Here is a 10,362-nt window from a genome sequence, read left to right as displayed (position 1 = left end):
TGAGGTAACTGTACCTGCTCCCTTATTGGAAAGTAGTTCATCACAGAAATCTGTTCCTGTGACTCCTACACCAATTAGTGAGGAAGTTAATGATGATGATCATGTAACTTCAGATCAAGTTACTACCAAACCTCGTAGGTAAACCAGAGTAAGATCCGCACCAGAGTGGTACGGTAATCCTGTTCTGGATGTTATGTTACTAGACCATGACGAACCTACGAACGATGAAGAAGCGATGGTGAGCCCAGATTCCGCAAAATGGCTTGAAGCCATGAAATCTGAGATGAGATCCATGTATGAGAACAAAGTATGGACTTTGATTGACTTGCCCAATGATCGGCAAGCCATAGAAAATAAATGGATCTTCAAGAGGAAGACGGACGCTGATAGTAGTGTTACTATCTACAAAGCTAGACTTGTCGGAAAAAGGTTTTTGACAAAGTTCAAGGTGTTGACTACGATGAGATTTTCTCACTCGCAGCGATGCTTAAGTCTATCCGAATCATGTTAGCAATTGCCGCATTTTATGAAATCTGGCAAATGGATAAACAAAACTGCATTCCTTAATGGATTTATTAAAGAAGAGTTGTATATGATGCAACCAGAAGGTTTTGTCAATCTTAAAGGTGCTAACAAAATATGCAAGCTTCAGCGATCCATCTATGGACTGGTGCAAGTATCTCGGAGTTGGAATATACGCTTTGATAAGTTGATCAAAGGATATAGTTTTATACAGACTTGCGGTGAAGCCTGTATTTACAAGAAAGTGAGTGGGAGCACTACAACATTTCTGATAAGTATATGTGAATGACATATTGTTGATCGGAAATAATGTAGAATTATTCTGCAAAGCATAAAGGAGTGTTTGAAAGGAGTTTTTCAAAGAAAGACCTCGGTGAAGCTACTTACATATTGAGCATCAAGATCTATAGAGATAGATCAAGACGCTTGATAAGTTTTTTCAATGAGTACATACCTTAACAAGATTTTGAAGTGGTTCAAAATGAAACAGTCAAAGAAAGAGTTTCTTGCCTGTGTTACAAGGTGTGAAATTGAGTAAGACTCAAAACCCGACCACGGCAGAAGATAGAAAAAGAATGAAAGTCATTCCCTGTGCTTCGGCCATAGGTTCTATGAAGTATGCCATGCTGTGTACCAGATCTATTGTATACCCTACACTGATTTTGGCAAGGAAGTAAAATAGTGATCTAGGAGTAGATCACTGGACAGCGGTCAAAATTATCCTTACTGGAATAAGGATATGTTTCTCGATTATGGAAGTGACAAAAGGCTTGTTGTAAAGGGTTACGTCGATGCAAGTTTTTACACTAATCTAGATGACTCTCAGTCTCAGTCTAGATACATATTGAAAGTGGGAGCAATTATCTAGAGTAGCTCCATGCAGAGCATTGTAGACATAGAAATTTGCAAAATACTTACGGATCTGAATGTGACAGACCCGTTGACTAAAATTATCTCACAATCAAAACATGATCATACCTTAGTACTCTTTGGGTGTTAATCACATAGCGATGTGAACTAGATTACTGACTCTAGTAAACCCTTTGGGTGATGGTCACATGACGATGTGAACTATGGGTGTTAATCACATGGTGATGTGAATTAATGATGTTAAATCACATGGCGATGTGAACTAGATTATTGACTCTAGTGTAAGTGGGAGACTGAATGAAATATGCCCTAGAGGCAATAATAAAGTATTATTTATTTCCTTGTATCATGATAAATGTTTATTATTCATGCTAGAATTGTATTAACCGGAAACATAATACATGTGTGAATATATAGACAAACAAAGTGTCACTAGTATACCTCTACTTGACTAGCTCGTTAATCAAAGATGGTTATGCTTCCTAGCCATAGACATAAGTTGTCATTTGATTAACGAGATCACCTCATTAGGAGAATGACGTGATTGACTTGACCCATTCCGTTAGCTTAGCACTCGATCGTTTAGTATGTTGCTATTGCTTTCTTCATGACTTATACATGTTCCTATGACTATGAGATTATGCAACTCCCGTTTACCGGAGGAACACTTTGTGTGCTACCAAACGTCACAACGTAAATGGGTGATTATAAAGGTGCTCTACAGGTGTCTCCAAAGGTACTTGTTGGGTTGGCGTATTTCGAGATTAGGATTTGTCACTCCGATTGTCGGAGAGGTATCTCTGGGCCCACTCGGTAATGCACATTACTATAAGCCTTGCAAGCATTGTGACTAAATGAGTTAGTTGCGGGATGATGTGTTACGGAACGAGTAAAGAGACTTGCCGGTAACGAGATTGAACTAGGTATCGAGATACCGATGATCAAATCTCGGGCAAGTAATATACCGGTGACAAAGGGAACAACGTATGTTGTTATGCGGTCTGACCGATAAAGATCTTCGTAGAATATGTGGGAGCCAATATGGGCATCCAGGTCCCGCTATTGGTTATTGACCGGAGACGTGTCTCGGTCATGTCTACATAGTTCTCGAACCCGTAGGGTCCGCACGCTTAAAGTTACGATGACAGTTTTATTATGAGTTTATGTATGTTGATGTACTGAAGGAGTTCGGAGTCCCGGATGAGATCAGGGACCTGACGAGGAGTCTCGAAATGGTCGAGACGTAAAGATCGATATATTGGACGACTATATTCGGACTTCGGAAAGGTTCCGAGTGATTCGGGTATTTTTCGGAGTACCGGAGAGTTACGGGAATACGTATTGGGCCTTATTGGGCCATACGGGAAAGAAGGAAAAGGGCCTCAAGGGTGGCCGCACCCCTCCCCTTGGTCTGGTCCGAATTGGACTAGGGAAGGGGGGCGCCCCCTTCCTTCCTTCTCTTTTTCCCTTCCTCTTTTCCTATTCCATATGGGAGGTGGAATCCTACTAGGACTAGGGAGTCCTAGTAGGACTCCACACTTGGTGCGCCCCCTCCTAGGGCCGGCCTCCTCCTCCCTTGCTCCTTTATATACGGGGGCAGGGGGCACCCCAGAGACACAACAATTGATCCTTGAGATCTCTTAGCCGTGTGCGGTGCCCCCTTCCACCATATTACACCTCGATAATACCGTTGCGGAGCTTAGGCGAAGCCCTGCGTCGGTGGAACATCATCATCGTCATCACGCCGTCGTGCTGACGAAACTCTCCCTCAACACTCAGCTGGATCGGAGTTCGAGGGACGTCATCGAGCTGAACGTGTGTAGAACTCGGAGGTGCCGTGCGTTCGGTACTTGATCGGTCGGATCGTGAAGACGTACGACTACATCAACCGCGTTGTGTTAACGCTTCCGCTATCGGTCTACGAGGGTACGTGGACAACACTCTCCCCTTTCGTTGCTATGCATCACCATGATCTTGCGTGTGCGTAGGAATTTTTTTGAAATTACTATGTTTCCCAACAGTATCTTCATCTTCAGGTAGGCGTAACGGGTAACCATCATGAATTTCGCCAGCGCAGGCCGGCCCAACAGCGCGTGCTAGGGGCTGGCCAGGTCCACGACCTCAAACTAGATGGGCTCACGCCGGAAGTGGTCGCTGGAGCCGAATAGAACGTCGAGCCGGATCCTGCTGATCGGGTAGCAGGAGAGGCCCGACACGATGCCGTGTAACACTGTCCGGGTCGGCTCCAGCTGCCTTGCCTCGATGCCCAGCTTGGTCATGGTGTCGCCGTAGGGAATGTTGATGTTGTTGCCGCCGTTGATGAGGACTCGTGAGAACTTGCAGGTGCGCTTAGCGGCGACTATTGTGGGGTCGAGGGTGTAGCCACCCGGTGTGGGCATGACGCCCGGGTGGTCCTCCTGGGTCCAGCTGACCGGGCGATCCGCCCTGTGCATGTACGTGGGCATGGCCGGGACCACGGTGTTCACTTCTTCCCGAAGTCGGCGCTCGCTGTGCTTGTCGCCGCCTTCGCTAGTGAAGATGATGTAGCAGGCGTTCGGGTTGGGCAAGGCCTCATCGCGCACGGTGCTGGCCGCCGGGGGAGGCGGAGGAGGTGGCTGCCCCGCACCCGGTGCCGGAGGAGGAGGCAGAGGGATGTCGCCCCTCATTATGCGCTTGGTGATGGCGCACTATCGGAGCGTGTGCGTGGACGGCCTTGCGCCGCTGTGGTGCTTGCAGGGGGCGTCGAGCATCTGCTCAAAGCTCATGGTGGGCTGCCACGCGGTCTTGCCGGTTCGCTGGCGCTGGTTGCCGGCTGGCTCGACCGGGGGTGCTTGCTCGGCGGCAGCGATGAGGCATTTGTCGTAGCGAGGAGCCGACTGCTCACCCTTGCACTTATTGTGATGCTGGTGGTTCTGCTGGCGGCTGCTCTCGCCAGCCGGCTCGGAGGGCGGTGTCGTCCAACACAACTTGAATCTTCATGGCGGCGTCGGCCGGCGCGTACTTGTCTGCCGTGGCCATGAGCGCGGCCATGGTCATCGGCTCGGAGCGTAGGAGCCTGTGATTGAGCAGGGTGCAGTCTCGGCAGCCACTCATGAAGTATTGGATGGCTTGGACTTCGTGGACCGCCTCGTAGCTATTCTAGAGCTCCGTCCAGCACACGAGGAACTGGCGGCCGGTCTCATCTGCCCCCTGGATGCACATGGCGAGCTGGCGGGGCCGGCCGAGCCGTTTGTATGTGCCGGTGCAGTTGCGCACAAAGGCCTGCTCGAAGTCGAACCACAAGTTGATGCTGCCAGCTGGCAGGCTATTCAGCCACGTGTGGGCTGAATACTATAGCATGAGCAGGGCGTAGCGCACGGCCAAACGCCGGTTGCCACCCACGTTGCCGATGGCGGTGGTGTAGTCTGGGAGCCAGTCCTCCAACTTGGCGGTCCCGTTGTACTTGAGGGTGTCGCGCGGAAGCGTGAGCCCCTTGGTGAAGGGCTCGTCACGGATGTGTGGGCCGAAGCAGGCCGAGCCAATCACGTTATCCTCCTCCAGCTCGAGGGAGAGGGCGAGCTGCTCGATGCGGTGGTGAACGTCGTTGTTGTCGATATCGCGCGGGCCCAGCCGGCTTGCGACCGGGCCGCGGGGAGCCGGATCGGCCGAAGCCGGCCGACCATGCCAGCTGGATGGCGGTGGGAGGTCTTGCCGACGCCGATCATCTGGAGTCGGCTCGTTGCCCAGGTCGCCGCCGGTCTTCAGAGCGGTCACGCCGAGCTTGGCCGCTCCGTGTCTTCCCGAACCGGGCCTCGCTGGGGTGCGAGGAAGATGCCTGCCGGGTGTCCCGGGGCTCAGTGCCTTTGGTGCAGTGCGAGTCGGATGCCGCAGGGGCGTTGAGGCGCTTCTGCTGCGTGTTTGCAGCAGCGAGAAGCTCGCGCATGCGCTGCAACAACTGTTGCAGCTCCTCGCCCTGCAGGAGCTCTAGGCCCTCAGCGGCCGCTTCTGCGGTGCGCATATTCTTGAAGGGGGTGTCGTCGAAGGGCTGGGCCACGCCCAGCACGCGGCCGATGGCGCCGCCTCGGGTCCGCACCTCGGCGACCCGGTTAGGCTCGGCCGCGGCCGGCGTGAAGCCGTACGCGGCGCCGCGCTCCCGGTGGGCGGACTCCAGCTGGAGCTGGATAGCAGCAACCGCCGTGGCCTCGTCCAGCAGGCGCACACGCTCCTCATCGAGCCGGGCCCTAGCCTGGGTGGTGTCGACGTCGATGGTGATGGGAACGCTGAGGTTCTGCAGCGTCGCATGCAGCGGGTGGGCCGTGCTGGCGCAAGCCGCTGTGGCCTTTGCCGCGGCGGCCTTAACCGCGGTGCTAGCCGAAGAGGAGGTGGAGCCGGTAGTGAGTACCTCCGTTGTGGTTGATATGCGTGGTGGAGAATAGAATAGATGCATTACACGATGAGAGACGGGAAAGTATGAGGTACTCCCATTCTTGGGGTACTTCCGGTGCTCCAAGTTTAAAAAGAACATTCATAAATGTTTCAAAAATTTCTGAAAAAAATTGTGAATGTTCACAAGGAATGTAGCTACAACCTCTAAAAATTCAGGTCCAAACTCGAAATGCACATTAAGAAACAAAAATGTGAAGTCTGGCATGAATAGTGTAAACAAAAAGACAAAATCAACATTGACACTATTCACATCTGGATTTCGCATTTTTGTTTCTCAATGTACATTTGAGTTTGGACCTGAAATTTCTACGGATTATAGTCACATCCCTTGCGAGCATTCATATTTTTTCCAAGTTTTTTTTGAAACATTTAAGATTTATTTTTAAATCTGAAGCACCGGGAGTATCTCAAGGATGGGAGTACCAGATATTTCTCGATGAGAGACGATGGACAGGACATGTCTGTCGCCGTGCCAGTGCTAGCTCATGAACTGCTTGCGTTGCAGATAAGTTGCAGCACCAAGAAGTGATCCTAACGCAAAGTGAGCGTCATCAAAAGTGCCACGGGGCCGGCTTGGGCCAGGGTGCATGCAATGCAATGCATGCAGGATCTATCTGCGTGGTGGTAGTGGAGGATGCAAAGGTGTAAGGTGAAAAACGATTAAGCGAGGGAATGATGCGGAAAATCATTGCAGCTGGATGGACAAATACGGGACCTAATCTCTTTGTCTAATCACCCCCCCACCCCCACACACACCCCCCCAACACACACAGACGACTAATGTTTTAAATTTCGAACCTCACCAAAATATGCGAAATTTGGCGTCTTTGGATTTTGAGATTTTAAATTTTACTTAATTTTTATGAATTTTAACATAATTTCAATTTATTTGAAATCAGTTTAAATGCCAGTTTTTTGGGCAATTCTCTCAGAATTGACCCCCTTCCCAGCTTCTTCCAGAATTGTCACTTCATTTTTTTTATAATTCCTAACTAGTTAAGGTCTAATTGGCTAGGAATTGTAAAATAAAAATGGATTTCCAAAGATTTCACGACCAACGCATCTGCTCCGACGGATGCGCAAAGGTGGATTCACTAGCGCTGACAAGATGAGAGAATATCCCCGCAAAAAAAAGAAATAAAAAGATGACAGCGCACGCCGGCAGTAGTCTCAAGGGCGAGGCAAGCGCTACGTTGGAGAGCGACCTCCCACCTTCCGCCTTGTGGGCCCTTTTATCCTCTGGCTGGCCTCGCTTTGTCTTCCCTATATCACTCCGTCGGTCGTTCCTTCGTCTGTCATTACCGCCTCCGTCGGTCGTTCCTTCCGCTGTCATTGCCGCCATCGACGGCCGCCGCCTTCGGCTCGCGAAGGCCGGCTAGCAAAGCTGCACGGCCAGCAACGCCATTGAGCTTGAGTCCGCGTCGTCTCAGTCAGTCGGCGGCATGTCGAAGCGGCCGGGCGCGACCAAGAAGAGGCTGAAGCGCGGCCTCTGGTCGCCCGAGGAGGACGAGAAGCTCATGAACCACGTTGCCCAGTACGGCTACGGCTGCTGGAGCTCTGTCGCCAAGATTGCAGGTACCGTACCAACCTATAGCCGCATCCCTAGTTCACTACGGCCACTCTAGTATTTTCTATCTAAATTAGAGATGGTTTCCTTTTATATGATGCAATTGATTGACATTGTTTTTTTTTGTCGAGAACTAGTTAGAGTAGCAGTTTTGAACAGCCAAATGGATGGAATTAATCGCGTTTTAATCAATTTAGGCCTTGAGAGGTGCGGGAAGAGCTGCAGGCTGAGGTAGATGCACTACCTGACGCCGGACCGAGGGGGCCCCTTCTCGCAGGGGGAGGAGGACCTCATCATCCACCTCCACTCCATCCGCGGCAACAAGTGGTCTCAGATCGCCGCGCAGCTGCCCGGGCGCACCGACAACGAGGTCAAGAACTTCTGGAACTCCATCATCAAGAAGAAGCTCCGCCAGCGCCGCATCGACCCTGCCATCCACAAGCCGCTCGCTCACGCCGGCGCTGCCGCTGCCGCCACGCCCGTCAGCCGCACCGCCGTATTCAGCGAGGCCGAGCTGATACTGTCGTCGCCCGTGGGGACGCAGCCCATGCCGCCGCTGGTGTCGGCGGAGAGCTACGTGTACAGCCGGGGCAGCATGGACGGCGCTGGCGGTGCGCACGCCGCGTTGGGCGGGTGCAGCGACGACGGCTCCCTGTCGTCGCTGTCGGGGTACAACAACAACCAGACGGCGGACTTCGCCGGGTACCTGGACGCGGACGCGCTGCACGGCGCGGTGATCCCGTCGGTGTGGAGCTCCAGCACGCTGAACTGGATGGCGGGCGTGAGCCCGGGCGGCGCGGTCAACACCAACGCCACCACGCACGAGCCGTGCTGCAACAACAACAACCCGAGCAACAGGGGCAGCGGGTTCGAGTCGTCAACGACGCAGAGCAGCAGCAACCACCACCTGCCAGATCAATGAGGACAGGCATCAAGCATGACACCGTCTTAAAGCGAGAAGAACCTAGGACCACCTTCTTTATTAGGTAGATCGGCAGGCCCTCACGCGGCCACCGCTGGCTCCTGATCTGTAAACCGGAGATCTCAGCCGGTACCAACGTTTTTAATTTCGGAAACAAACTAATTTCGGACCTCATTGAACTACGCGAAATTTCGGAAATTTCGCTTTGAGAGTTCAAAATTCACTTAATTTTAATGAATTCTAACATAATTTAAATTTATTTTGAAATTACTTTAAAGCTGCCTTGAAATTTCGGCGTTAAAAATAGTTCGGACCACACTGAAATACATGAAATTTCGGAAATTTCATTGAAGTTTCGTTGAAAATTTTAACCCTGGCGGGCACCGCCGCCACCACCCGCACCACGCGGAGACGGGGGTTGCGCTGCACCAAGACCCCTGAAGAAGTCCAAGGCCGCCGCTCCGGCGTCCAACACCGCCGGGCGAACCGCGCTATCCAGGGCCGCCACGAAACTCCAGCCAGAAATCCCGCCACGCGAGAAGCAAGAACCCCCCCCCCCCCCCCCCGGCTGCCAGTCACGCTCGAGGATGAGAGCCCGCCACCGCCGTCAGTCGCGTGGCCTTTGACCAGCGGCATCGGGAGGGGGGGGGGGGGGGGGTGGAGAGGGAGGTGGCGACTCTGACTCTAGTGTTCCGCCCGAGCCATCCCGCCTGGGAGCGACGCGGGGGCCGTGCTAGACTCGTCTCTCCATTGGTTAATCCGATGATACCCCAAACGTTGTTGTGGGAATGGGATGTAGTCATTTTTATATGATTTGACAGTATGAAACTATAGTGTTTGTATTAGCAACATGAGAAAAGAAACTAAATTACATACAATTTTATTACATATTTGTAGCATATTTATTGCATGGTGCATGTTAATGTGAACTTTTTTGTGCAGAATGGCATGGAGTTGCATGTTGAGAGAATTAAATTTAGTGGGCATGCATGGTGGCACGGTGAGTTGGCATAGTTGCATATTAATATAATTGAGTAAGTGATAGTCAACTATTTGACAGATCTACCTGATGATGTGGATAACTTACGTGTAAAGATGAATAAAATAGTGAAAATAAATCTCTTACACATATAGGATTCCATTGAAACTAGAGGCAACTAAGCTAAAAGAAAGACGTCCGGTGTTGCGTCGTAGCAACATGAAGCAAGCCATCACACCGGCCTCCCTGGAGCTCGTCAGTGGATAGATAACAATTTTTATACAGTCTTGCTAAATCTCAGTAGACTGAAACTTCATTATGTCTCGATCGATGCTATATTATGAGATTTTTCACTGAGATCCGCACATTTTTCTTCTTTTTCCTTTTTGCATGCTATTCATCTAACCGGAATTTGGTTAAGCCTAAGTCGATTGAGATCTAGCTATACCCATTTTCAAATCGTGTTTTTCATCCCCAGAGCAGCCACTGGTTAAATACTTTTTCTGGCTTTTCTATTTTCCTTCTTTTTTTATCCTATTTCTTTGTAACATACTGTTTATAATTATATGAAAATATACCTTGAAACTACTGTTCTATGGTTTGCGGGTGAAAAAAAGTAATCCTACAAATCAAGAGCCCGTTAGATTCGAACCGGTGAAACCTTACAAAAACTTCCAAATCTGCTTCTGCCGCTTGAGGTTAACTGGCCCAACTGTAAGCACATCGTCGTCGTCCAGCTCCGTCCAGTCCCTGCCTTGAGCTTGATCGTGTCCGCCCCACACGGCCGCCCCACAACACCTGCCGAATTGCCAGGCTGCTGAATGGAGCGGCAGCCCATGAGGGGTGGTTGGGCGTGATAACCCACAAGTATAGGGGATCGCAGCAGTTTTTGAGGGTAGAGTATTCAACCCAAATTTACTGATTCGACACAAGGGGAGCCAAAGAATATTCCCAAGTATTAGCAGCTGAGTTGTCAATTCAACCACACTTGAATGGTTAATATTTGCAGCAAAGTATTTAGTAGCAAAGTAATATGGAAGTAACGGTAACGGTGGCAAAAGTAACAGTAGCAGTTTT

General features: G+C 50.6%; 1 protein-coding gene across 1 annotated transcript; it reads left to right on the top strand.

The window, feature by feature from the left end:
* The first annotated feature begins 7,104 nt into the window (after positions 1-7,104).
* LOC109737782 (uncharacterized) lies at positions 7,105-8,480 on the top strand. Its single transcript, XM_020296912.4, has 2 exons — positions 7,105-7,392; positions 7,582-8,480. The coding sequence occupies exon 2, from the start codon at positions 7,620-7,622 to the stop codon at positions 8,304-8,306; it is 687 nt and encodes a 228-aa protein (XP_020152501.3). The 5' UTR covers positions 7,105-7,392; positions 7,582-7,619; the 3' UTR covers positions 8,307-8,480.
* The last annotated feature ends 1,882 nt before the right edge of the window (positions 8,481-10,362 follow it).

Source organism: Aegilops tauschii, chromosome 2 (assembly GCF_002575655.3).
Source record: "Aegilops tauschii subsp. strangulata cultivar AL8/78 chromosome 2, Aet v6.0, whole genome shotgun sequence".
Lineage (NCBI taxonomy): Eukaryota > Viridiplantae > Streptophyta > Magnoliopsida > Poales > Poaceae > Aegilops > Aegilops tauschii.
The sequence above is the reverse complement of the archived record's forward strand: the minus strand, read 5'-3'. Positions and strand labels throughout refer to the sequence as shown.